General features: G+C 53.1%; 7 protein-coding genes across 7 annotated transcripts; 5 read left to right on the top strand and 2 right to left on the bottom strand.

Moving 5' to 3' along the window:
- Positions 1 to 1,937: 1,937 nt before the first annotated feature.
- M406DRAFT_357568 (uncharacterized protein) lies at positions 1,938 to 2,658 on the top strand. Its single transcript, XM_040923715.1, has 2 exons — positions 1,938 to 2,176; positions 2,260 to 2,658. Exons 1-2 carry the CDS (start codon positions 1,985 to 1,987, stop codon positions 2,455 to 2,457), a joined length of 390 nt encoding a protein of 129 aa, XP_040773705.1. The 5' UTR covers positions 1,938 to 1,984; the 3' UTR covers positions 2,458 to 2,658.
- A 796-nt stretch (positions 2,659 to 3,454) lies between these two features.
- On the bottom strand, positions 3,455 to 4,616 carry M406DRAFT_333095 (uncharacterized protein; the record flags this gene model as incomplete). Its single annotated transcript, XM_040920812.1, has 3 exons — positions 3,455 to 3,823; positions 3,891 to 4,195; positions 4,340 to 4,616. 3 exons carry the CDS (start codon positions 4,614 to 4,616, stop codon positions 3,455 to 3,457), a joined length of 951 nt encoding a protein of 316 aa, XP_040773704.1.
- Positions 4,617 to 5,850: 1,234 nt separating this feature from the next.
- Positions 5,851 to 7,379, bottom strand: M406DRAFT_264149 (MFS general substrate transporter; the record flags this gene model as incomplete). Its single annotated transcript, XM_040917641.1, has 2 exons — positions 5,851 to 6,800; positions 7,040 to 7,379. The coding sequence occupies 2 exons, from the start codon at positions 7,377 to 7,379 to the stop codon at positions 5,851 to 5,853; spliced, it is 1,290 nt and encodes a 429-aa protein (XP_040773703.1).
- Positions 7,380 to 8,403: 1,024 nt separating this feature from the next.
- On the top strand, positions 8,404 to 9,837 carry M406DRAFT_294467 (DAO-domain-containing protein; the record flags this gene model as incomplete). Its single annotated transcript, XM_040919142.1, has 1 exon — positions 8,404 to 9,837. One exon carries the CDS (start codon positions 8,404 to 8,406, stop codon positions 9,829 to 9,831), a length of 1,428 nt encoding a protein of 475 aa, XP_040773702.1. The 3' UTR covers positions 9,832 to 9,837.
- A 6,859-nt stretch (positions 9,838 to 16,696) lies between these two features.
- M406DRAFT_357564 (uncharacterized protein) lies at positions 16,697 to 17,853 on the top strand. Its single transcript, XM_040923714.1, has 4 exons — positions 16,697 to 16,752; positions 16,820 to 16,993; positions 17,092 to 17,403; positions 17,481 to 17,853. The coding sequence occupies exons 2-4, from the start codon at positions 16,820 to 16,822 to the stop codon at positions 17,532 to 17,534; spliced, it is 540 nt and encodes a 179-aa protein (XP_040773701.1). The 5' UTR covers positions 16,697 to 16,752; the 3' UTR covers positions 17,535 to 17,853.
- A 402-nt stretch (positions 17,854 to 18,255) lies between these two features.
- M406DRAFT_264913 (uncharacterized protein) lies at positions 18,256 to 20,253 on the top strand (the record flags this gene model as incomplete). Its single annotated transcript, XM_040917704.1, has 6 exons — positions 18,256 to 18,557; positions 18,627 to 18,682; positions 18,755 to 18,958; positions 19,019 to 19,496; positions 19,557 to 19,606; positions 19,688 to 20,253. The coding sequence occupies 6 exons, from the start codon at positions 18,256 to 18,258 to the stop codon at positions 20,251 to 20,253; spliced, it is 1,656 nt and encodes a 551-aa protein (XP_040773700.1).
- Positions 20,254 to 22,065: 1,812 nt separating this feature from the next.
- On the top strand, positions 22,066 to 23,754 carry M406DRAFT_323664 (uncharacterized protein). Its single transcript, XM_040919797.1, has 3 exons — positions 22,066 to 22,350; positions 22,443 to 22,902; positions 23,021 to 23,754. Exons 1-3 carry the CDS (start codon positions 22,149 to 22,151, stop codon positions 23,475 to 23,477), a joined length of 1,119 nt encoding a protein of 372 aa, XP_040773699.1. The 5' UTR covers positions 22,066 to 22,148; the 3' UTR covers positions 23,478 to 23,754.
- The last annotated feature ends 195 nt before the right edge of the window (positions 23,755 to 23,949 follow it).

Here is a 23,949-nt window from a genome sequence, read left to right as displayed (position 1 = left end):
TTGAAATTTTGTCAGATATGAACCTCGCAATTTGTGAATGAAGAATAGCTCACCCCATGTAAGGTTGTCCCAATTTTGGTCGATCTCGGGATGGACACTTGGATCGCCGACGTAGAGCATAGGCTCTGGATTGGGAATCCACATCGTTCCATCCTCATGAAAGGACGGAGATCCCGTAAAACGGACTTGTTCTACATGAATATGCTGCCGAGCCGTTACTGATGAAAGGCATGAGGAATTAGAAAGTTTCTCTTGGATGCAATGTGCGAGTGTGGGTAAGGGTGTATACCAAAATCTGTAGCGTATCCTGTTGCAAAAGAGGCAATTTGTTCATGCTCGCGACACTGTTCATCTCTATTGTAGCTGATTTTCATAGATAGAATCATGGAAATACAGGCAAAGACAATAGTGAGTGCCCAAGGTAAGAGTTGGCAGAGACGGAGCCACGTATCTCCATGGCGGAAACGAAAGGGTTGTAATGATGAGCCCTCCTCGATGGAGAGGTCATCCTCTGTTGAGACTGGCGAGTACTTCATGTGTCCTGAGTTTAGGAGAGCTCGTGAGGGTCTGGTTGATGACATGACTGCAGAATAGGCACACGAGAAGACCAAAAGAGAGGCGTGAAGAAGCGTTCCTCGGCCAAGTTCAAGGTCGCCAGCACTCTGCGGCGTCAGAATTTCGCGGGAAAGGGAGAGCTCGAGTGTTTGTGACCGAAGAAGGGCGACCAAAGACTATTCCAATTCCCCTAGCTATCTTTCCGATCTCGGTTGAAGGTTCTTGGGGGTTTTTTTTTTGTCCAACGTTGAAACGGTACCCGGACCCTCTCTATCCTCGGCACGCAAGGCTGAGGCACAGCTCTGCTTCGGCTGGCCTCGCCACGTAGTCAGCAACGATGTAATCTTTTAGTCACTTGCAAGCATCCCGTAGGATCCACACTAGCCCACTATAGGAGCGATCTCCGCTCCATTATCTGAATGCCGCCCTTACTGAGGCTGCCCTGCTACCGTTTGTGGGCCCCCGCCCCCAAGGTTTTTGCCTTTTACGGCCTGCCACGATGGCGCCAGATAGAGAGGCTTGCAACGGTCATGTGCTGTGCCAGAGCTAGTGAAGCAGCATTATACCGAGATTGGATGTACGGTTCAATAGAGCTTGAAACGGCTCGAAATCGCTTACACACCTTGCAATCCGCTGGACCCGGTGAAAGGTCTAGCCACCCACTCCCATGTCTAGTTGTCTCAAGTTAGACAATCTTTGAATGTATCGTGACATCTTGAAGACTGTATCCGACAAAAGGACATACGGTGAGTCAGTGGCGACGCCCAGCACGTCTTACGATTGGTGTATCCTGTCATAGATAATGGAGCTAAAGATGCAACAACGACCTCGTTTACGATAGGCAGGCTGTGATCCTCCGGCGGTGGAGTTCGTCCGACGGCATGGCCTCGTTCTGATGTCTTGAAGAGTGTGAAAAGCCGCCTCTACAGGAACCCGGGTTTTGAGCACGCCCGTCTCCCTTTCGACTTCTTTTCTCCCCTACAAGTTTGCAACACGCTCTCTGACTCGAGAAGCCTCAAATATACCGCGCGTGCTTGCAAGACTCTCTACCTCTTTTCCTGTCTGCGTCCGTCACTATACACCTTCACTTATTGGGACATATTCCCTTCATATTTCTACGTTCGCAGTCATGGACTCTCACAAAGAAGACCACAAGACCTCCTTCGAGGCTGCCTCACTTTCAGATGACGGCTCTGGCATGACTCTTCTGGGCGAGCGGCTGAAAGTCGCCAGCCAGAACCGCCGTTCACGGTCAGGCCTGGTCCTCAAGGCTCTCCTCGCCCTGACCGCACTTGTCTGCGCCTGCGCCATCATTTACACAGCCAAAGAGGTGCATGATATTGCCCAGGCGGGCCCCGTCGACCACGGCGACTGTGGTGCGGACGGGTCCGTTGAAGAGGCCCGTGCAAAGGGCTGTATCTTCGACCCGATGGGTTGGATCTGGGTTCGCCCAGAGTGTTACGACAAGGAGATGGTCAAGGATTTCATGAACAGAACCGACTACTCGTGGCATTTCGACCCAAAGTTGACCCCCGAGTCGGAGGTCCCGCTTGATGTTGTCTTCCGGGGAGACTATCCCAAGCTGTTTACGCAGAAGAAGTACCACTACGTTCATTGTACCGTAAGTGAATCATGACTGCGTCCATCTGTCTCCATGTGTCACGCCGCTGTCCAGATCACCCTACTTACCATCGTCCGCAACAGTACATGTGGAAGAAGATGCACAAGGCACTTCTCGAGAAGAACCAACCGATCGACAGCTACTTGATGGATTGGAAACACACAAATCACTGCGAGATGGTTCTTCTGAATGACTGGCTGCACGAAGACACTGAGTGCACGGCGGAGATGGTTTGTCCAACATGGGTTCGGGCTACTTGGACGTCTTGTAAGCAGTATTAAATAAGTAGCTCAAGGGGCGGGTATTGCTCGACTAGGCTATAAGCAGAAAGTCGAGGAACAAATCAGCAAGGCACAGATCGATAAACATGTACAGTGACCAAAAGTGTTGAAAGAATGGTCAAATCCAGCACAGGTTAGGAGGGCGTGGCTGTTTGGTCGTAGACTGAGGTCTCGCAGCAAAATACATCTTTTTTCCCTCCCCTCAACTTCAGCTGTCGCAGCTGATATTTTCATAAAAGCCGAATGAATTCATCGTGATGACACTATATGCTTTTAACATTGCACTAATCATCAGCTTGTACTCTTGGTGATAATCATTTGGAGGTAGGTATGCCGCCGATTAGATTTTGTCGCTGGTGCTGGTTCCTTTCAGTATATCAAATCCGGTTCATTTTTGATGTCCATCAATTGATTGGCTGTTCTCTATCCTGGTTGGCACATTTCGTTAGAGACGTCTTGGCTTAGGATGACGCCTCGCTCTCCTGCTTGCAAAGACTTGTGAACGTTGTATGCTCTTTGTCTGTTGTACTCGGGCGCCCAAACTCTGATGATGGTGGGCTGACAACTACGCGAATGTTGAACATATAGCCTTCCAAAGGCAGCAACATGTGGAAAACGAAGAAGTGTCATTGTGATCATGACTGCATGTTATTGACCGAGATACTGAAAAGGTGATATTCCAAGCCTGAAGCTTAAGTAAGTCGAATGAAACGTTGACCTATGTAATCACGCCAAATCTTGTTGAATGATTTCGCCTTGTTTCATTTCACACCACTGAAGTAGTGATGCATGTATGATCTCTTTTCCCTGGTGGTTCTGACAGTAATTGACAACAATCGTTCAAGTTGTCTACCGTTTTGTTAATATGCAAGTGTATTACAATCTGGAGACTTGATTGTCGCTGCATATGGCCTCACAAGCGCAGACACATTGTGAGTTGATTATCTTTAAATTTACCTCGCCTCTTTGGGTGATTTAATGTACTGATTTTATTTATTTACTCCGCCACCTCTACGCCATCTGCCACCTCTTCAACCCCAACAACTACTACCACCTCCTCTTCCTTGTCCTCCTCGCTGTGCCTAAGCGACTTATCCCGCGACACATACAAATCCCCGCCCAAGTTCCGCCGCTTTACAAACTTCCGCAGGTATGAGAAGTCTCTGCAGACGTGCTCCTGGTTCGAGTCGATGTACTGGCGTTGTGCGCCGTCGCGCCACTTGGTCGGGATCAAAGTAGTGCTGCCATAGCACTGGACGTGCTGGCGGATAGCATCGAGACAGTGGGCGGTGTGGGCGGCGCTTGTCTCGACGGGCATGCCGTGATGGTTGTAGTGATCTGGGGAGAGAGCCATGCGGATTTGGTTCTGGAAGAGATGTGTTGTTAGGTTAGGTATACTCTCTTTATAGATGGTGACGGTGGGTCCAACGTACAAGACAGTGCAGGGTGTGGAACACATCCAGACCAGCAGTGTATCCGCCATGGTCCTCATCCACATACTCATGCCGCCTCTCACCCCAAGCCTCGATGGCCTCCTCCTCTGAGATGGAGAAGTATCGATCCCCAATCAGGTCGAGCCAGTTGTCGTCGATCTCGTGCGAGGGTTCGCCGACAAACAATTTATTCTCGGGCCAGTGGGCGTGCTTGTCCACATCGGGTGTGTGCATCGTGCCATTCTCGTCAAAATTTGGGCTGCCGTAGAACCGCTTGACCTCCAAGGGGACCGCTTCGAGGGATTCTGAAGAGGAAAAGGGAGTCCTTGTTAGCGTATTCTCTCTCAAGTTTCATACCATATTATAGAGTATGCCCCCTCATCTCAAGGAAGTGTACTTTTCCGAGGGGCCGGGGCTGTGGGAGAGTGGGAGAGTTTCATTCCACTCACTCAAATCTGTTCGAAACCTCATCTCATAGGAACCAAATCTCCTCGATTCGGGCCTCTGCAGGAGCAACAGGATCGTGGTCGTCGCAAACACGCATGTCAGAACCCAGGGGATGACCTCAGGCGATATTATGCGCGACCGCCACGATCGTCTAGGTTGGACGAGACGCGGCCTGGCTGCGATCTCGGAGTCTGTGGAGGACCTGGGCTCGTCGACGAAGCGCACGCTCTGCACGGCCTTCTCGAGGTCCCTTGACCGGCGTGGTGACTTGAGAGGCATCTTTCTTGTGGTCCTTGGGAGGAGCAAAGAGGGAGGGCCGAGAAAAGACACGACGGGGTGACGTCGTCACTCAGGGAACAACGCACTCTCAAAACAGAGAGAGAAGAAGTGTGTGATTTGAATTGGTCGAGCGAGCAGGACGAGGGGCGGACGATCCGGAAAGAGAGAGAGAGAGAGAATCGATCAGGTCAATCGTGTACGACAGAAGAGCAGAGTGGGCGAGCGAGGGCCAGGGCCGAAGACGACAAGAGGATCGGATGCAGCGTCTAAGAGCAGCTCACTCAACTCGTTCTCTTTGTTTTTAATCCTTCTGCATCGCCACCCAGCTGTCTGTCCGTAACTCTTTCTCCCTCCGTCATTCTCACTCTCTTCGAAACACAAATCATGCTCCCGCGGGACAAAATGACGGATCCCCCCCCCCCCCTTGTTCCTGAAAGGTCCCGCATTTATCTCATCTCGGCTCCGGGCGACGAAACGGGGCGGAAGCGGTCTGCCCCTGCACATGATTTGTGGAAGTATGCGGGTATACTGGGCTTCTGTGGACCATGGAAGCATTCTGTCAGGAACAAGGTGGGGTATTCAGTCTGACACTAACACAGACATATAGTACACTGGCTTTGGTCATGGTAGTGTGCACCGTATTCACCGCCTGCGAGCATAGAGGGGCAGTAAAAAAAGGGGGTGGACTGGATGGGTGGATGGCTCAAAAGATGGGTAATGCTCAGGGGCTACTCCGGAGGGTCGGCACGCCTTTTTGGGCCGAACCTCATGTGCATAGTAATTCGCGTATTGCTGTATTGGAGAACATACCTACATTATTACATCATGATCACGATGATGGCACATGTTTATCTGTCTCTTACAAATTCTGGATTGGACTTAAGGTTGTGCATGGTAAAGTGTAAAACTGGAGAAGTGCCTCTCTTGGTGTGGGGCACTTGATCTACATGCAAACTGTCAAGTGACAAAAAGTTCCTCCAGATGTCATATTTTGAAAGGCGTAGTTCCTTCTATGCCACTGTGGTGGCCTCGATCTCGGTCCTCTTGGGATTCACTGGCTGTCCAGCCGCATCCACAGGTCCAACGTCCTCGTCATCGGGCTTTGTCGTTGCCACCACAGTCTGACGAGCAGCAAGTCTCTTTGGTCTGTAATAAGAGGGGAAAACCCCGTCGAGTCAGCAATCCCCCTGGTATTTTCAACAAGTAGAGAAGATGAAATCAATCTGTGGTCAACTTACAACAGATACTTGTTATCCACAATGCGAAGGAAGACAACCATAATCATCACCAAAATCCACAGCGCGATCGAAACCTGCCAGGCATAGCGATAATACGGCGCCTCAGAGGCAGGCCAGACCAGAACCTGTGACCAGGCAATAATGGCATATACGCCAGCAATAGCATAGCCCAGGATTAAAGTCCGCGCCTCCGGGTCCTGCGGGAGCAAATCAGAAAGCCATGACATGATGAGCGGTGCCGTGCCCAGACACATGTACGACATGAAGTAGCTCGCATAAGCGGCTCCGATGGGTGTGCTGTTAGGATGGCGTGTCCATATACTCATGATGATGGCCGGGATCAAACCCAGCACAGCCTGGGTGACGAGGAGCAGCCATCGCGTCTGCAGAACATCCGACAGGATAGCCCAGATCCAGACAAAGGCGACGTTGATGGCGCCACCAGCGATGGGGATCGAGTTGACTTGGGCTGTAGACCAGCGCGGCGAACCATCCGAGTTGGTGACGGATTTCAGAAACAGGTTGAAGTAGTTGTACCCATACTGCGCCAAAACAGTCGCGATATACAGCAGCGGCACAAAGTACGCCACCCACATGCCCGCCGTCCGTCTGGCCGCCGCCCAGGTGATCTTCTTGACCTCGGCTCGACCATGCCTCTCAAGCCTGTCCTGGGCAACGCGAGTGTGCTCCGGAGTGAGCCAGAAGGAGGCGCGCGGGTTGGGTTGCGAAGGATAGTCGGGAAGCATAAAAAACCCAGCCAGCCCGACGACAACGGTCATGCAGGCGTTGATGACGAACAGCCAGCGCCAGCCTGCGATGCCCCGAGCCCCATCAACGGTTTCGAGGATAGCGGTCTGAAGGGCGCCAGAGAGCATGCTTCCAATCGATTGGCAGCTGTGATAGAAGCCCATACGCTTGGCCAGCTCCATTGGGGTATACCAGTACACTGTGTTGTGTATTGTTGTTAGCAGGAAGAACAAAAGTTTCCATCTTTCTCTTTTCTTTGCTTTCCAAAAGTTTTTCTTCTTCTTCTTGAAGTTTCTTCTTAAAGTTCCTTCTTCTCAAAGTTTCTTCTCCTCAAAAGCTTTTTCTCCCGCAAAGTTTTTTCTTCTCAAAATGTTTTATCGTGAAAAAAACCTTTCTCTCCAAGAAATGCATTCAAAAATAGGAAAAGGAATCTCGTACTCAGCAGGGTCATCATTCCTGGCCACGCACTGCTCTCAAACAGGCCCAGGAACACACGCAGCACGTAGACCTGTTGGGCGTTCTGGCACAGGGCGATCAGCCCCGTCATGATACCCCAGCCGATCTCCAGCCCTGGCAGCCACCAGGACGGCCTCACCCAGGTCATAATGACCTGGCTGGGGATCAACATGATGCAGTAGCTGACAGAGAACCAGGTGGTCATGTAGTTTAGTTGGTTGCCGTACAGGCCCAGGTCCTCCTTCATGCCCGACACATAAGCGTTGGAGATGTTGGTCTGGTCGAGGTACTTGATCACCTGCGACACGCAGCCGAAAGTCATGAGAAAGATGTCGAGACGGCGCACGAGGTCGCGCTCGACGGGGGAGCGCTCGGCGTGGTGGCGGAAGAAGGAGACCCTCTCCCTGAAGGAACTCATGCCCATCTTGGTGAGCTTTGTGATAGAGGATAGTATGAATGCCTGGCGTCCTGGTGGAGAAAGAAATGAGTCCTCTTCTTCGTCGTCGTCGTCGTCGTCGTCGTCGTCGTCGTGAGGGCGATGGTGCTGGTGGCGGTGGTGAAAGAGGAGGCTCTGCGTCTCGGGAACCTCAACAGAGTCATTTTGTTCTCCGTCTTGGATATTATTATACGACATCATCGCATGGCATGATGGCGATTAGTGCTGTCAGCAAATACTTTATCAATATGCAGTGGAACCCGCAAACGATCTCGGCGGCTGGGCAGACCAGGAAATGCAACGTCCCCGCCTCTCTTCTCTCTTCTTCGCCGCCTATGCTATCGCTTTGTCTCTGTGAATAATTTATGCTGCGAGTCAAGTTTCCGACAGACAGTGAGAGAAGAATCGGGAACGTCGATCACGTTATCGTCTTGCGGCAACTCTTTCGTATTGCAGAATATGCAGGTGAGTTTGGTGCTTGCGTTTATGGAGCATTGTTGGGCCCGCCCCGGCCCGGCACTTTGTTTGAACGAATCAGAAATCACATGTGCCCTAATGTGAACCAGCCCCTAGTAGATAAGCTTCATTACATAGTAATTTGTGGTCGTACTGCGTTTAAAGGCCCTGCCTTAGTCTTCCCCGCTTCGGCTTGTGAGCGCCTCCTCCGTACTGGAGCCGGCGATATGGGCAACATGCCGGGCCGGATGGGTACCACATTATGCTTCTTGAATGTCCTCTGTGAAAGATTGAGTGCATCACTCACTGTTTGATGATTGTATAATGTTCGTTGAAACAACAAATCCCTATCTGCCTACTGTGCGTGCAAGTGCTGCAATAGTTGGTAAATTAGAAGGTAATCATTCTCATACTTCAGCCATTCAAGACCAACACGCCAGATCGAACCATCATCATGACCGCTGAAGAGGAATGCATCCAACAACCACCTTTCCTCCCACAGCATAGCCTCCCCATCAACAATCCGTGCCTCTCCTGGTGGCAACAAACCACCCGCTCATTCCCCCACCTCAACGCCAACTGCACCACGCCCACCCCATCAGCCACCAAATACCTCATCATCGGCACCGGAATAGCCGGCGCCCTCACGGCCTTCGAGCTGATCCACTCAGCCGGCGTTCCGGCAGCCGACATCCTCCTTCTTGAGGCCCGCGAGGCCGCGTCGGGCGCCTCCTCCCGCAACGCAGGCCACGTCCGCCCCGACGCCTTCCGCGGCTTCCAGGTCTACCGTCGCGTCCACGGCACCGACCAGGCCCTCAAGATCATCGCCAACGAGCGCGACGTGTTCTCCCGCCTGAGTGCTTTCGTGGAGCGCCACTCTGTCCGCTGCGACTTCAACGCCGCCACCACCCTCGACGTGTGTCTCACGCCCGAGTTTGCAGAGTTCAACGCACGCAGTCTGAGCGAGTATCGTGAGGCTGGCGGAGACGTGAGCCATGTGACTGTGTACGAGGGAGCCGAGGCGGCGCGGCGCTCTGGAATTGAGGCGGCTGTCAGCGCGTATGAGTGGCCGGCAGGGTCGAGCCATCCTGCAAAGTTGGCGCAGTGGCTTCTGGGCAAGAGCATTGATGCAGGGGCGAGGCTGTTCACCCACTGCCCTGCAACCAAGGTGACGAGATCGACGAACTCAAGTGGTGGGACAAGCACAGCCTGGGATGTCGAGACGCCGAGGGGCACCATCACGGCTGAAGTCGTCGTCCACTGCACCAACGCCTTCGCAGGCCACCTGCTGCCCCAGCTGGCCCCTTTTGTCACGCCCAACCGCGCCCAGGCACACCTCTTCGTGCCCCCGCCCTCGCTAGCCGGCCATCTGGCCCTGCAGAGCACCATGTCGCTGCGCCACAGCCTCCACCACTTCTACTCGGTCATGCAGCGCAAGGCAGACGGCCTCATCGTGCTGGGCGCACCCAGGAAAAGCCCCAACATCAGCAAGGAGGCGCGCGAGAGCGTCTTCACGACCAACGACACCAACTTTGTCGAGGAGGTCGTCGCGGACGCCGTGGGCAATTTTGAAAAGTGCTTTCCTGTCTGCGACAAGACGCGCCTGCGCCATGGCGAGGGCCTGCAGCACTCGTGGACGGGCATCATCGGCATGACGACCGACTCGGTGCCGTTTGTGGGCAAGATTGAGAGTCTGCCGGGGCAGTATGTGTGTGCGGGCTTTAATGGACATGGGATGGCGAGAATATTCAACTGTGCACCTGGTGTGGTCAAGATTATCCAGGGTGAGGCGTGGGAGGCGACTGGGCTGCCGGAATGTTTTGATGTTACGGAGCAGCGGCTGGGAAAGCTCGCCAAGGGAAACATGGAGACTGTGTTCTAGTTACATTGTAAATACTGTGGAGCCCTCCGTAAGCAAGCTTACTTCGGTCGCGGGAGCCATTTGTTACTATCAGAGACTCTGAATAGCTTCATTCATTCCTCCCCTCCCTCCTCCTCTTTCCTCTCCTCTTTCCTCTTCTCTTTTCCCCTCTCTTTCCTCCACTCTTTCCTCCTCTCTTCCCTTCCCTTCCCTCTTCCCCCTTCCCCCTTCCTTCCTTTCATATTTTTTCTTTTCTTTTCTAAGGGGAGCCCCTGCTTCGCAGCCCCCCTCTCGCCTCGCTCGGCTCAGCTCTCCCCCCCCCCAACCCCACTAAAAAATATGCCTCATTTAGCTCTCTCTACTTATCCTCTGGGGAAAATATGCTCTTTTTATTAAAACGTTTTGACTTGAAAACTGTGTATTTTGATTGAAAAATACACCAAAATCCTTCCCTATCAACTTTTTTTCCTGCGCAGATATATCTAACAAGAAACTATTTTAATAATTGGCATATTTCGATTAATAACTAGTGACTCAAAAGCTTGCTTGTTTTGTTTTTGTGTCAGCGCTCACTGATCCAACTAAGACTGTGTGTGCTTCTTCTATACGCCTGTCTTTGTTTGGTAAGAGAGACTTGGGGGTTGGTGAAGAGCCATTGATTGTTCGATGGTGCCTCAAATATTACACCCTCTGGATTAACGTGTCCCTAAGTTCATACCAGAAAGAGTCTTCTCACCATGAGCTCATCTGTATCTCCTGAGTGCTCCAAGGCCCCAGCCAGCCAGGTATTGTGATGCCAAGGCACATGAGGCATGCAGAGATCATAATCAACAAGCAGCATAGTAGAGATATGATACTGGTGTAGTAGTGTATTTTCTTGTCCGCTCTTTGGTCTAAGCATGGTGCTATGCACGACCGCATGAGTGAGCCAGCCAGGCGTTTGTGATTGGTCCTTGATTTCCATGAGCATCCATGCCATTTTGTATCATACAATCTTTGGATGCATTATGTCTTTTGACCCGTATGGGGATTTTCTTTTCCCCGCCGTTCTGCCTCCTGATCGCTCGACCCAACCCAATGCAAAACCGTGCCCGTGATTCTAGCAGTCCCAAGCCTATACACGCCTTTGTCTCCCATATCGATAACGCCAAGACGCACCTTGTCCGAACAATAAAAGCAGAGTGAGATTATGCTGTACAATCACGAAAACCCCCCTTTGGTAGGGCCTATTTCCGTCTATCGCTTCCTTGTGTCCCGTCCCTTCTTCTTCCCCTTCTTTTTGTCCTTTGGTAGATCCAACGGTGTCCCTTCGAGCATCTTCGACATGGTATCCAGCATGAACTCATCAATGTTATGCACCCGATCACCCCAGGCGTTGTACTCGGGCTCTGCCTCCTCGACGGCAGCATCCGGGTCCACGGTCTCGGAAAAGAGGCCGAGACCGCTTCGCCCAGGCACAGCGGAGCCCTCGCGAGGCGTACCCTGTAACGTACTCGCTGCACCAGAGCCGGGCTTGACTTCGGAGAAATCCGCATCGTCCTGCTGGATCTCCTTCTCCGCGGCCCGGGCGGCGACCACATCTTCCGTGTCTTCAGCCTGCTCGAGCACCTTGGTCGCAGTCCGTGTGTCGCTTGTCTCGACACCGCCAAGCACGAGATCCATCGCTGCATTAGCAGCTTCGTCATTCTCGCCCATCAGTCGACCTGCCACGTCCTGTACGGTCACCTGCCGGCTGTTCTTGAAATAGTCCGTGGTGAACTCGCCTTCCTGGATGACCACATCGTCGAGCATCTGCTTCTGGCTGGCCTTGCGCAAGATGTTGGCCTCAATCGTATGCTCGCTCACAAGGCGATAGATGTGCACATCGCGCGTCTGTCCGATACGGTGACATCTGTCCTGACACTGCTTGTCCATGGCGGGGTTCCAGTCCTGGTCGTAAAAAATGACCGTGTCAGCTCCGGTAAGGTTGAGTCCCAGACCGCCGGAGCGGGTGGAGAGGATGAAACACAGGATGCGATTGTCGACATTAAACCGGTCAGTGAGAATCTGTCGCTGCTCGACCTTGGTCGAGCCGTCAAGGCGGAGATATTTGTGGCCATGGATGTTGAGGAATTGCTCGAGGATATCCAAGACCTTTGTCATCTGTGTGAAGATGAGAGCACGATGACCACCAGCCTGGAGCTTGCGGAGGAGCTTGTCGAGTGCCTGGAGCTTGCCACAGTCATATTGAAGGAGGCGCTTGTCAGGAAACTGGATGGATAACCGCATGCGAGATTCATGCCAAGGATCGATCGGCCGCTCAGGTGGTATGAAAGGCAGCCGTCGGACAGGGGCAGAGAGTTGGAGGTCAGCATCAGTGAAGGCCTCGACGCCCCTTGTGCCAAGAAAGAGTGTGTCCATATCCCTGGTGACAACTGCTGGTGTTACACATGCAAACTTTGATATGATCCCGTCCATGGACGCAGCTCTCTGATCCAAGGTTGGGATCATTGTGCGTAACAGAAAGGAATCCTCCTCAAACCAACTCATGACCAGCTTGGGAACGCGTGGTTTGGGCTTGTATGGCCTCTTGTCAACCCCAATGGTCAGGAACTCTCGCAATTGCTTGCCATACACGGGCCTCTGCTCTCTGCCCAGGGCGTTGAGATATCGGTAGTGCTGCAGCTCTTCGAAACGGTGCCACCGTGACCGAGTGTCGAGGAATGCCATGTTGGAGTTGATAGTCGTGGGGTCGAGTGCCTGGTACGCTGACTGTGCTCTCACTCGCTGGGCATCGCGCATATTGAACAGCACACTATGGGCGCTGAGCTGGTGTATGCGCTCTGCATTCACTTTCGACATGTGCTCATTCCAAGCGGGCAGCAGGTTGAGAACGCCGAGATTCACTTTCGCCATCAGGTCCTCGGCCAGCAGCTTGCTCCGAACCAACCGCTCGGTCGTGTCGTACCCAGCCGTGACGGACTTGTCCATCCGGAAAGAAGTCATGATCGGGCGGTCCACAAAGAGGTCGGGATGATTGCAAACCTTCCGCAGCTGCATGAGACAGTTGATGATAGACAGATAATTGCCAGAGGACAGCGTCTCTCGCGTCTCAGACCGGGCAAGGAATCCATCATAGAGCTCTCTCTGCCGTTTGGAAAGGCGGCAGAACGTCACGTGCTCGATCTTGGCGGGCATTTGCTTTTCGACATCGGCCTTCAACCTTCTCAACAGATAGGGGCGGAGCACTTTGTGAAGCTTTGAGATAATGGCTCGAGCCTCATCATCCATCTGCTCCCGGCCGTGCTCAAGAATCTGCGACTCGGGTCGGGCGAACCAATCATGGAACTCCTTAAGATCCGCAAAGCCACCAACGCCATTTTCAGACGGCATAAGGAAGAAAAGAAGGGACCACAGCTCGGTGAGGTTGTTCTGTAGGGGGGTTCCTGTGAGAAGGAGACGAGAGTGGGTATTGAATCCGAGTAGCGTTTGCCATCTCTGCGACCTGAAGTTTTTGATGTTGTGAGCCTCGTCCAGAATCATGTAATGCCACCTCCGTCGCCTAAAAACCTGGTTGTCCTGCAAGACGATTTGATACGAGGTGATGCAAACGTTCCAAACGTCGTCATTGGTCCAGCCTTGGCGCTTTCTCTTGCGTTCCTCCTGTGTGCCGTAGTAGGTGAGGATCTTGAAGCCTGGGCACCACTTCTTGAACTCCATCTCCCAGTTGAGCATCACACTGGTCGGTACTATAACGAGATGGGGTCCCCACACTTCGTGGACGCAGGCCAGATGAGCCAACAACGCAATGGTCTGGATCGTTTTGCCCAGACCCATTTCGTCCGCCAGAATTCCATTTGTATTGTTCGCGTAGAGGCCAGCGAGCCAGTCGAGGCCGTAGTGCTGGTATTCACGCAGCGTGCCGCGGAGGAGAAAGGGCACTTCAGTGCGTGGTGTTGATGGCTGCTCAGACACAGACCTACTGAGGTCTTGAATTGCACTGGATGGCTCGACAGACGTGGCCGTATCGACTTCCGATGGCTTTGTATCTGTTGTGCGGGGTGACTGGCTGCGCTCGGGGCTTGCCGGGTTGGTTGTGGCTTCAGCTTCAGGACTTATTCGCACAACTTCTGAAGAAGAAACCTTGGTAGCAAGTTCTGTTGATCCAGATTTCATGTTCTCCTCATGTGTCCCAAGGAGATGAGAATCCTTCGAGACGCCGTTCACTTGTGGTCCTCCGGAACAAGTGTTTGCTTTCGCAGTGTCGCCCTCGGCCAAGGTCGTCTCTTGAACTCCATTCTGGACTGGCAAGGGCGCTTCCGCGGCTGGCTGTTCCTCTGCGTCCGCATTCACGTCCACCATCTCCTCATCGCCATTCAAGATCTTGTCTGCTTGGTCCTCCGCTTTCTCTTCCTGTAGCTTCTTGAGCTCTTTCTTGCCAAAGAAAAGGCCCAGGAGACCGGACGGCTGGTCAGCATCCTCCTCGTCGCTCCCTTCATCTTCGCCGGAACCACTGTCGACACTCTCGTCGTCTGTGGAGCCCATGTCGTCGTCCATATCAACCGACTCGTCACTTGTATCATCGTCCATTGTGCCGTTCACCTCAGCCATAGTGACCTCGTTGCCGATTGCTCCTTCTTGGTCGTCGAGATTTGGCAAGTCTGCGTATTTCGCCCGGAGCTGGTCTTGTGTCAAGTCCTCATCTGACGCGACCGACTTACGATCCTCGTCCTCGTCAGAGGAAGACATATTGTCCTCATCATCGGCACTGTCCTCATTGTCTGAGCGATGGCCGACGTCCGAAACATGACTCTGGTCCATATCCGAGTCAAGGTCGTCGTCATCCTCTATATCCGTATGCTCGCTATCGGTGATGTCAGAGTCGAATTGCGCCTGGCGCGCCAACAGCTGTTGCTCAGACCGAGACACGGCTTCCTGCAGGGCAGCCTTCACACGCCTCTGCTCCTCGGCCTCCCAATTTTCCAAGCGTCGACGGTTCACTTCCAATCTGACATTCTCCCATGTGCCGAGCAGAGCCTTCATGACGATACGATATCGCGTGATCCATAGCTCACGTGCCTCCCGCTCGAGCTCCTCGGTGGTCTTTGGCTGTCGAGCCTTCCAAACCGCCTGACATGCCTCGGCCAGTTTCTTTGCTTTCTCCCTGTGATCCTTTTGTTCCCTAACCATCCATTTTCGGAGATTCTGTGCAGCTTTGACCACGTAGTCCATGTGCGCATACTGGCGAATCTCTTCAGCACGCTCAGGCAGGTACACAGAGCAGTTCTCACCGAGCAAACCATCGGGTCGTGCTTCGTCCTCAATGCGCAGGATGATCCTGGCCTCAGCAAGAGCCGCCTCATCGCTGAGAAGAGGCTCGTCCTCGGGTAGCATCTGACCACCATCTGTCACTGGTAGGGTATCCGCAATCTTGAAGTATTCCTCCAGAGTTGAAGCAAGCTTTTTCGGTTGGACTCGTTGGGGATGGAGGAGCGGCAGCTCAGTCAGGGGAGGGAGCTCCGGTCGGCTAGCTCGTAACTTGAGCCGTGACGTGGTTCTTGTAGACTGAGTAGCATGTGCATCGTCGTCTACGCCGTCGCGGGCACTTCGTGAGGGTCGTCGAGTCCTGGCGGATGATCGGCTGGGTTGGGTCGGCGGCGGCGGCGGCGACGGTCTGCGGGCCTTGCTAGGTGTGGACTTAGCTTCGGTTCCTGCGAACTTCCGTGCAGGGTTTTTGTGAGGTGCGGTAGTCTTGGACGCAAGGGCTTTGCTGGCCGAGGAAACTCTCTTTGTGGCCGGATTGGAAGTCGTCTGCCCATTGGTGGAGGCATATTTATTCTTGGACTGGGGGCTGGTCTGCGAGTACGATTTCCTGGTGATCCTCTTGTCGCTGTTCAGCTGATCTAGAGGGACGGTGTTGAGACGTCCTGACTTCCGCTTGCCACCTTCTATGATGGTTGTGGGACCTTCAGCTTCGAACTTCTTCCAGGGCGGTGACTCGTAGATCTTGCGCGCCTTGGATCCGGGTGGCGGAGGCGTCGAGTTCCGTGTTCGGCGTCGCTTGGCAGGTCGTTCATCTTCGGGTGTTTGCTCGGCCTGCACATGGCCATTTGTGGCGTCGTCCTGTTCCTCCTTGATGGCATTCTTCTTGGGCTGGGTACTACCCCTGAGAGCCAGAAATGTGTCATCATCGGATTGCAACTCAGGTGTTGTTGACAAGGCAGACAGGCCGGATATGTCGGACAAGGGAGAGCTTGCAGCAGAGGCTGCGCGGTCGCCGGCATCGCGTGAAGGTGGAAGATCTGTCGTGACGAGTGATGGGGGCTTCAGTGGAGGAGGTGTGAGCCGTCCAGAGTCGTCCTTTGCGTCGTGGTCGATGGCAGCCCGGGTCTGCGCTGCCGCGTCGAGGTCGAAGCTGGGTGAGGCGGCGGGAGCAGAGGCAGCAGACGCGGTTGACCCCGTCTCCGTCATAGCGACGCGGGGAGGAAAGGCGACGGGAAGGGACGAAAGGGTCGCGTTCTCCACAGGTTCGGCATCTGATGGGTCCAAAACAGCGTCTACCGGTGTAGAGGGGTTGATTCCGTCTTCAGACAAAGTTTGCGCATGTCTGAGGGCCTGTACGAGGCTGCAGGGCGGAAAATAAGGCGTCGATGGTCGTTGTCAGCGAAAACTTTGAGATGGCAGAAAACCCATGAGCAAACAAGGACCCGACAGCGCTACCAATGCTACCCCAGCCCGCCGACCGCGCCTCACCCAATCTGAGCAGCGTGTTACTAGCTGACGCACAGACCACCATACTCTGCCCATTTTGTGCCTGAGGCAGCGACTTTTTGACCTCATCGTCTCCGCGGGTTTAGTTAGAGCTTCGCTCAATCGCAACGCTGATTAGACTCAGCCAATTTGCCCAACGCCAATTGCAATCACATCTCAACTACATTTTAGCCTTTCTAAGCAATTTCCAAAGTACACCCCCCGTCTCTCTCTTTCTCCCGGGTCCAGTACCAGGTCTAACAATAGGACTCGACGACAGATGCTCTCCCGTGGGGTTGCGCGGGTCTCGACCCTGCGGTCAGCCACTTCTGCTGTTGCAGCCAGACGACTCCCAATCGTCCAGCAGCGGACATTCCTTCCTCCCTACAATGACAAGGTCGACGAGAAATATCCCGACTACCCGAGCCTGACGGAGGCCGAGGACCCGAATATGGTGCGTCTCAGGCTGTTGGGGGGTGGTGCACGTGGCAATGCGGGCATACACGCAGCGCGACGAGGCTATCAAAGCTAACAGAAATCGTCTTGCTATAGAATGGTGGCTACGTCCAACCCCCTCCGATCAAGAGACAGTTCAGGGATCCCCACGGCGACTGGTGGGACAAGCAGGAGAGGAGGAACTTTGGGGAGCCTGTCCATGAGGACTACGACCAGCTGGGCATGTTCACACCCTATGAGTACACATGGGTCGCCCCAGGCAAGGGGTTTTTTCAGGTCGGCGTCTTTATCGCAGCATTCCTAAGCCTATGCTACGCGATCAAGCTCACATACCCCGACCGGGTATCGTTCCCAAGAGATTTTGACGGTGGCCTGGAGCGTGAGCTCGGAGGGGCAGGCGCGGTCAAGGTGAGGACTGAACTAAGCTATGGCTCTCTCACAATTTCTGATTGGACTTGACGCGACTGACAAGGTGTTACTAACAGGCAAGGGCACCAGAGGATCCGGAGCCGTTCCAAGACGAGGTGGATGTGGACTAGGCTAGGATTGTACAGTAGAAAGATCGACCGCAATGAAAAGAAAGGGTGAACAGAAAAGAAAAATAATAGAACAGCTAAACCAAGGCAACCAGAATCAAGTACTGCCAGTCTGCGATTGGCTAGCCGCCCTCGAGAAGAAACACGCAACAGCCTCGCCTTTCTGCCGTCTTTTCTAAGGCAGGACCTCCCTTGCCTTCTATCGTCAGGGCCGAGGCATAAATGAGGAAGAGCAGGTGGTTTCCAAAAGCAAAGATCTAGATCTCTATGGAATTATGGCCGACCAAGAATGTCCCATCAGCATCGTCAACGAAGAAGGTGCATTTGGCTTGAGCCGGCAGGACAGCTCCCCTAATTCAAATGCCTCAGACCGTGATGAATCTCGAGTGCGTTCGTTCCTGAAGTCAGCGTTTGCTTAATCCCAAAGTAGGAAGGGTCAAATGTGCAGTTTCTTTTTCGCTGCAGGAACTCCTGTCTCTTGAGGAAGGCACGTCGTTGGACCTCTCAAGCTGGGAGACAACAAATCAAAACAAGGCGTACTCCCTCGTTTCCCTCTCCTAGCTATCAACCCTACCTCTGAATTCTTCCTCGTTCACGAGAAGTCTCTTGTCACACGTTTACTTGTTAACTACGGTTCCCTTTCTGGTTTTCTAATTCTCCTCTGTCCAAGTAATCCCCCCTTTCCCTGGACACGCACACATAAAACCTCTCTCCTACCTGAACAATGCGTTACGACGATTGGGATGTGCTCCTCTTCCCCTCTGGCCGCGATGGTCGAGTCCCACTGAAGGAGTTCAAAGTTAACTGCCATGTCACTCCTGATAAAGAGTTCTCCCACAATCGGGGTGCCTATGGTCTGCCTGTCATGACCTGCTTCGCACCCTCTCTTGAGTCGGGATCCCACTTCCACATCTCTATTCACTGCTGGGGGACGCCTCAGATCAGCCAGTATGCTCTAAACTACAGCAAACACCCCGAGCTGGTCAAATTTGAGGCTCGTATTTTGATTGACGGCCGCATGGTGGCGTGAGCCTTGTCCCCAACAGCAGCATCTCTCTCAACCTTCGTCGTGGCTAATCAACTGAAAACGCACAGATCGACATCCTTCGAGCCTCTTGGACAATGGCCACACTTGATCACGACCACATGCGGTACGTGCCTCTAACAAGACGCCCAAATCTTTCACTGCCGCCTGGGCTTTGCTCATACCCTGTCATTGACAGAAATGTCCAAGAAAGGCGAGCTCGAACCACTCAAGTTTCCCTCGTTCCGTCGTGAATTGCTCTACCAGAACCACTGGAATCCTGCAGACGATATTGGACGTGTCAAGATCATTATAAGCGAAGGCTTCCCCAGGGACTCGCCTTCTAATCCCATAGAACGAATCAAGAATGTTGTGGTCTTCGCTTTCCAGCATGCCCCCTTGGGTCGGTTCATCCTGCCCATCCGACTCGCGTTCACAAAGGATAATACTGACCGCTTCTCAGACATCCTCGAGAATAACGGTATTGCCTGGCCCAACCCTCAGATGTGGCGCCGTCCTCAGAACAATCCGGGGATTCCCGTGCCGACCTACCATCCCGACGACGGTGCCGACTCCCACTTGCACTCTCCACGACGTCGGTCCTATATTGGCCGAAATACAGCAGGCTCAGGTCCAGCAGCAACTGGTTATGAGGGTTCTTTAACAGCAGAGACTGCAACTGCCTTCAACCCTGCTGCCTTTTCGCAGGCCCTCTTACCAACCGGCCAAAAGAGCTCTGGGTCTTCGAGTTCTGGCTTCTTCATGGAGCCCTTCAGCGAGGCTGCCTACCAGGAATTGGTGGGCTCTCTGGGACTACCCAATCAGCAACAGACTGTTGAGCCAAAGGCGATCTGGCCTGGCGCCACGGCTCGGAGCAGCACCAAGCATAGCGAACAGCATGCTAATATGCCATACATATCGGACTATTTGTCTTCTACCATGTCCCAGGGAGTTGGGACGGATTTCATAGCCCTGTCCGGGTCAAACCTGGACGATGATAGTCATACAGAGGCTCTACAGGTGCCTACAAACACCCCCACCGCCTTCGTGGGTATGGATTCCTCAGACGCAGGTCAGTCTCGCAGGTAGCCAAGCTACCTCCGGTCCAGTGCTGACGATGTGATGTCTTTAGGCCAGCTTGATCACGATGTTCGCAACATAGCCGTCTCTAGCGACCTGGCAACCTCTCTCACTTATTCTCTGCTAAACCAGCCGCACCCACTCGACGGCACCGTACAACCGCATCAGATTCCTTTACCAGCATCGAATGTTCGATCCCGTAAAGAGAATCGGCATCTGAACAGTACCAGCTCTGTGAACTCGCCGTCCAACTTGTCGCCGTCGATTGAGGCGCAAATTCGCAAATTCTCTCAGACAGGCAATGCCTTTGACTTTATCGGCCACGACCGCAACGCCTCTGGATCATGTCCAACTTTCAGCCGTCGCACCTCTGCCGGTGAGTTCGGTGTCAATCTCACGAACCAGGCCACGCCCAATCAGGCTTATGCCGGATTCGCTACACCTGCAAATGCATCTGGAAGCGGCAGTGAGAAAGGCACAAAGCGGGGTCGCAACTTCACCCCTGCGAGCGCAAGGGCGATTGATGAGGAGGATGAGCCTCGTCGAGTCAGTCCAAGAATGCGCCTCACTACTGCAACTTCCACAAAGACCGAGGGGCCGATCCAGATTGACGAGTAGGAATCGAAAAGACGAGTACCACTGGACCAGCTTTACACCGCCAATGTACACTACATATTGAATACTGTGGGAACAGGGGACCGGACAGACATCTGCTCCCAATTGGAGTTTGACATATTTTATCTCGGCTCTTGGGACGGGTGCGGCTGCCTGACGATCATATTGGCATTCATTTCGGCTGTTCATGACGACATGCCAGGTTGGCTGTTGTGTGCTTCCGCATGCACAACCTGACAGTACTATTTTGAGGTCCTGGTTGGTGCTGTTGTACTTATTATATCCCACTCTGAACAGCACAGATTGTAATGAAGAAGCAGACCATATCATTGATAGACTCCGGAATTCAGGACCTCCCATCAATACAACCTGAGCTAGCAGATTGACAAACCATGGACGAAGAGAGTCCTGACGCTTCCAATGTATTTGTCTGTACTTGATAAGAAGTGTGGATAGCTGATAATATAAGTGAGTACCCTGTAGATTCCCAACTTCTCCTATTCCCGCCATCAAGTCGTTCAAATCGGAACCAGTACCCATGTCAACGCTGCTTCTCGACTGAGCTTACGAAACAAGGAGGATTCTTTCATCGGAGCCTGGCCGATGAAGTCATGCATTTGAAGCAGCTCTGGCCTCGGGACGCGACCTGACTACTTGACCTAGACAGACGAGAACTGTCTCGATCGCCCAAAGTCGAACTCCTACCTCGAATTCTCAAGGTCGGACAGAGTTTGCAGGCCGTTACAAGTCGGTCTGCACTACGCTGTCAGACCTGTGGAGAAGAAGTGGCCCCCGGACAGCTTGTTAAAGGCAACGGCATTGCTGATTACGCGGGACCCCACCCCGTTGGTTCCATCTCTCGATTGTCATGGAGAGAGGCTTACTGTCCCAGCCCTTGCCTCAAAAGAGCCTCGACCAACGTGGAAGCGCCTTTTGGCTGCAGGGGAAGTTTTCAGCTCAAGATGGATCATACCACACCACCCACGCCACGTGTGGTTGGACCATGGATCCTGCGGGTTTCACTCCCGTGCTATTACCCATCATTGTTTGGGGGGGAAAAGACAAACAGGGCGAGATAAGGCTGCCCTTACCATTCAGACAATCACTGATTGCCCCATACTCTTCTCAGCAAGTGAGGAAACAATGCCACCGTAAGAGTCTCAATTTTATGGCTTCCTACCCTTCCTACTCGGAAATGTGGTCGCATCTTCTTGAATGTAATTACATAGCTCGAGGATGAGTCGCATTGCTCTCAAGACCAGCAAATACGAGGATTCTCCTGCATATCCAAGAATGGCACATTATTTTGTTGGGACAGCAGGGCACAGTAATCCTCCGCTTAACCCTTTTGATGACAAGCCCTGTCTGTAGGCCCTAGGTCGAGGACCCCAAGCGAGATGCAGGTAAGCCGCAGCGTACTGCAGCTCAATTTCCTGTAGGACGGCGGCTAGGTTTCTACTTGGGTAGTGAGACACGATGTAGGGCGCTCCCCGGATTTATCCATACAATTAAGTTTGTGAACATTGTGATGCGGCTGGATCTAGGATCCGGCGCGAAAGCGAGTAAAGCAAGGTCGACACAACCCAGCGGCCCCTCCATGTCAAAAGTGCCATTACCCCTCCATGCATCCCTTTCATCTCAACGTTTATGCTGTTGTCCTCGCCGAGTCCTGAAGGGGTTAAGTTTGATCAGAGTGCCCTGTACACATAGCGTGCGATGTACATACCAGACTTGATCCGTTATAGATGTTATACATTCGTACTTCCTCCGCACCCAGCCCATTGTTACTTTCTCTTTCACCTTTTTAGTACCTCTCCCGCTTCTCCGCGCGGGATTGAATATCATTCTCCATTCTTCTGAGCCTCACAGAGGCGTCCATGAGTTTCAGCAATGCAGCGATGGCCTTGGAAGGCGGGCTGGACGCCAACAGGGGCGGCGGTATCATAGCCATTTCAGTCCTTTTCATGGTCTTCGGCACGGTGGTTTTCTTCCTGCGGTATGTGGCACATCGCGTCGCGGATAGTCCGGTCTTCTTGGAGGACTGGTTGATGATACCATCATATATACTCATGATGGGGCTATGTATCGATCTATTGTTATGTGAGTTCGAGAGAACCCTAGTCTCACTCCCCTCTCTATCTCTCTCCTTCTCTTTCCCTCCTCCTCTGCTCCGCTCACATGCAGTTTTCAAGGTGCCTCACATGGCGACGCCGGGCGACACGAGGCCTGGATCCTCCTAAACGAACCCACCGCGTTCGTCAGGTTTGCCCAGACACTCTTCGCCATGGAGATCCTCTACAGTATGGCCATCGCCATCATGAAGACCTCGATCCTGCTCCTGTACCGCCGCATCTTTGGTGTAGAGCGCTGGTTCCGTCATTTCACGTGGGGCTTGATTGTGTACGTGTGGCTATGGGCTCTCAGCGAGACGATCGTGGCCATCGTACAATGCACGCCCGTCGCGTACCAGTGGGATAAGACGCTGAACGGCGTGTGCATTGATCAGCTGGCGACATATCGGTTTATACCGCTCCCGAATGTGCTTCACGACGTCGTGTTGCTGGCGTTGCCGACACCGATGATCTGGGCGTTACAGAAGGTTTCGCGGGCACAGAAGATTGCGCTAACGGTGGTATTCTTGATCGGTTCCTTGTAAGTCCTCCCCGAAAGCGACTGATGGTTCTTTTAAGCGTATAATTATGTATTTCCTATGTCATTTTCACTCTTTATATATTCTGACTCAGCTTGCTGACTGAAATTGATTACGCAGTGGCTGCATCGCTTCTATCATCCGCGCCTACTACATGTTTATGCTCACGTCCAACTCGGACCAGACCTGGCAGGTGAACAACCTCATCTGGACGGTCGCCGAGCCGGGCAGTATCTTCATCTGCGCCTGCGTGCCCGTGCTCTGGCCCATGGTCCGCCGCATCTTCAGCCTTCCCTCGGAGCCGACGCGCATCGAGGGCAAACAGGGCACCACCGTGCTGCTTCCGCGCGGAGTCTGGTCATGGCGCCGTGCCACCCCGCCACCCACGCCGAATAACTACGACCTTGAGCTGCTGCACGGTGTGGAGGCGCCCGAGGGGGAGAAGAAAACGCAGATGCATGATCATTTGTACCTGGGGCCGATTCGATATCAGATTAAGCAGGATCCTCGATTGGGGGCGGGTCGGCCGGAGTTTCATTGGGATGCGTCGAGAGCCAGCCCGGCGAGGGCGGTGTGATGAGCTGCACCTAGGGGTGAAGGTGCCTCGATGACTTTTTGTTTCCTCTCTTCCAAGTTGGAGATCATTTATTAGCGTGGTGTCGAGGTCGTGAGGTCTACTAATGAAGAGATTTTATTCTCTGTTTTGGGAACATACAATCAGTGTTCACGTGGAGGCGCATACTGTTATCATCAGCGATGATTGGTGATCGGCGATGTGACGATTGTGCATGGAGTGTCACTCAACGACCTTTTCTCTCTTTTTTCGTGCCACAATGCCATACAAGATTACAGGCAACAAAGGCTGTGGTGTAACAGTACACATGACAGAATGGCGACAAAGCACTGGCGGTCTTCAGAGACCCATAAAACAAACCTGTGAGATTGGCGGTAGCAAACCCTATCGACATGTTTTTACTCTGGATCAGAAAGTGGACAGATTGTTTCTAAATTTACTTCATGGTCAAGCTCAATTTTTTGTGTCAAGGCTG

Source organism: Cryphonectria parasitica (genome assembly GCF_011745365.1).
Source record: "Cryphonectria parasitica EP155 unplaced genomic scaffold M406scaffold_7, whole genome shotgun sequence".
Classification (NCBI taxonomy): Eukaryota; Fungi; Ascomycota; class Sordariomycetes; order Diaporthales; family Cryphonectriaceae; genus Cryphonectria; species Cryphonectria parasitica.
Note: the sequence above shows the minus strand (reverse complement) of the source record. Positions and strands in the feature narration are given on the sequence as shown.

Bases quoted from the DNA above. Each gene is read 5' to 3' on its own strand.
- M406DRAFT_323664 (XM_040919797.1), top strand. From the start codon at position 22,149: ATGGCCTTGGAAGGCGGGCTGGACGCCAACAGGGGCGGCGGTATCATA. The intron at 22,351-22,442 runs GTGAGTTCGAGA...GCAGTTTTCAAG, and splicing joins ATGTATCGATCTATTGTTAT to GTGCCTCACATGGCGACGCC. The intron at 22,903-23,020 runs GTAAGTCCTCCC...TTGATTACGCAG, and splicing joins GTATTCTTGATCGGTTCCTT to TGGCTGCATCGCTTCTATCA.
- M406DRAFT_357568 (XM_040923715.1), top strand. From the start codon at position 1,985: ATGGGTTGGATCTGGGTTCGCCCAGAGTGTTACGACAAGGAGATGGTC. The intron at 2,177-2,259 runs GTAAGTGAATCA...CGTCCGCAACAG, and splicing joins ACCACTACGTTCATTGTACC to TACATGTGGAAGAAGATGCA.
- M406DRAFT_357564 (XM_040923714.1), top strand. From the start codon at position 16,820: ATGCTCTCCCGTGGGGTTGCGCGGGTCTCGACCCTGCGGTCAGCCACT. The intron at 16,994-17,091 runs GTGCGTCTCAGG...GTCTTGCTATAG, and splicing joins AGGCCGAGGACCCGAATATG to AATGGTGGCTACGTCCAACC. The intron at 17,404-17,480 runs GTGAGGACTGAA...TGTTACTAACAG, and splicing joins GAGGGGCAGGCGCGGTCAAG to GCAAGGGCACCAGAGGATCC.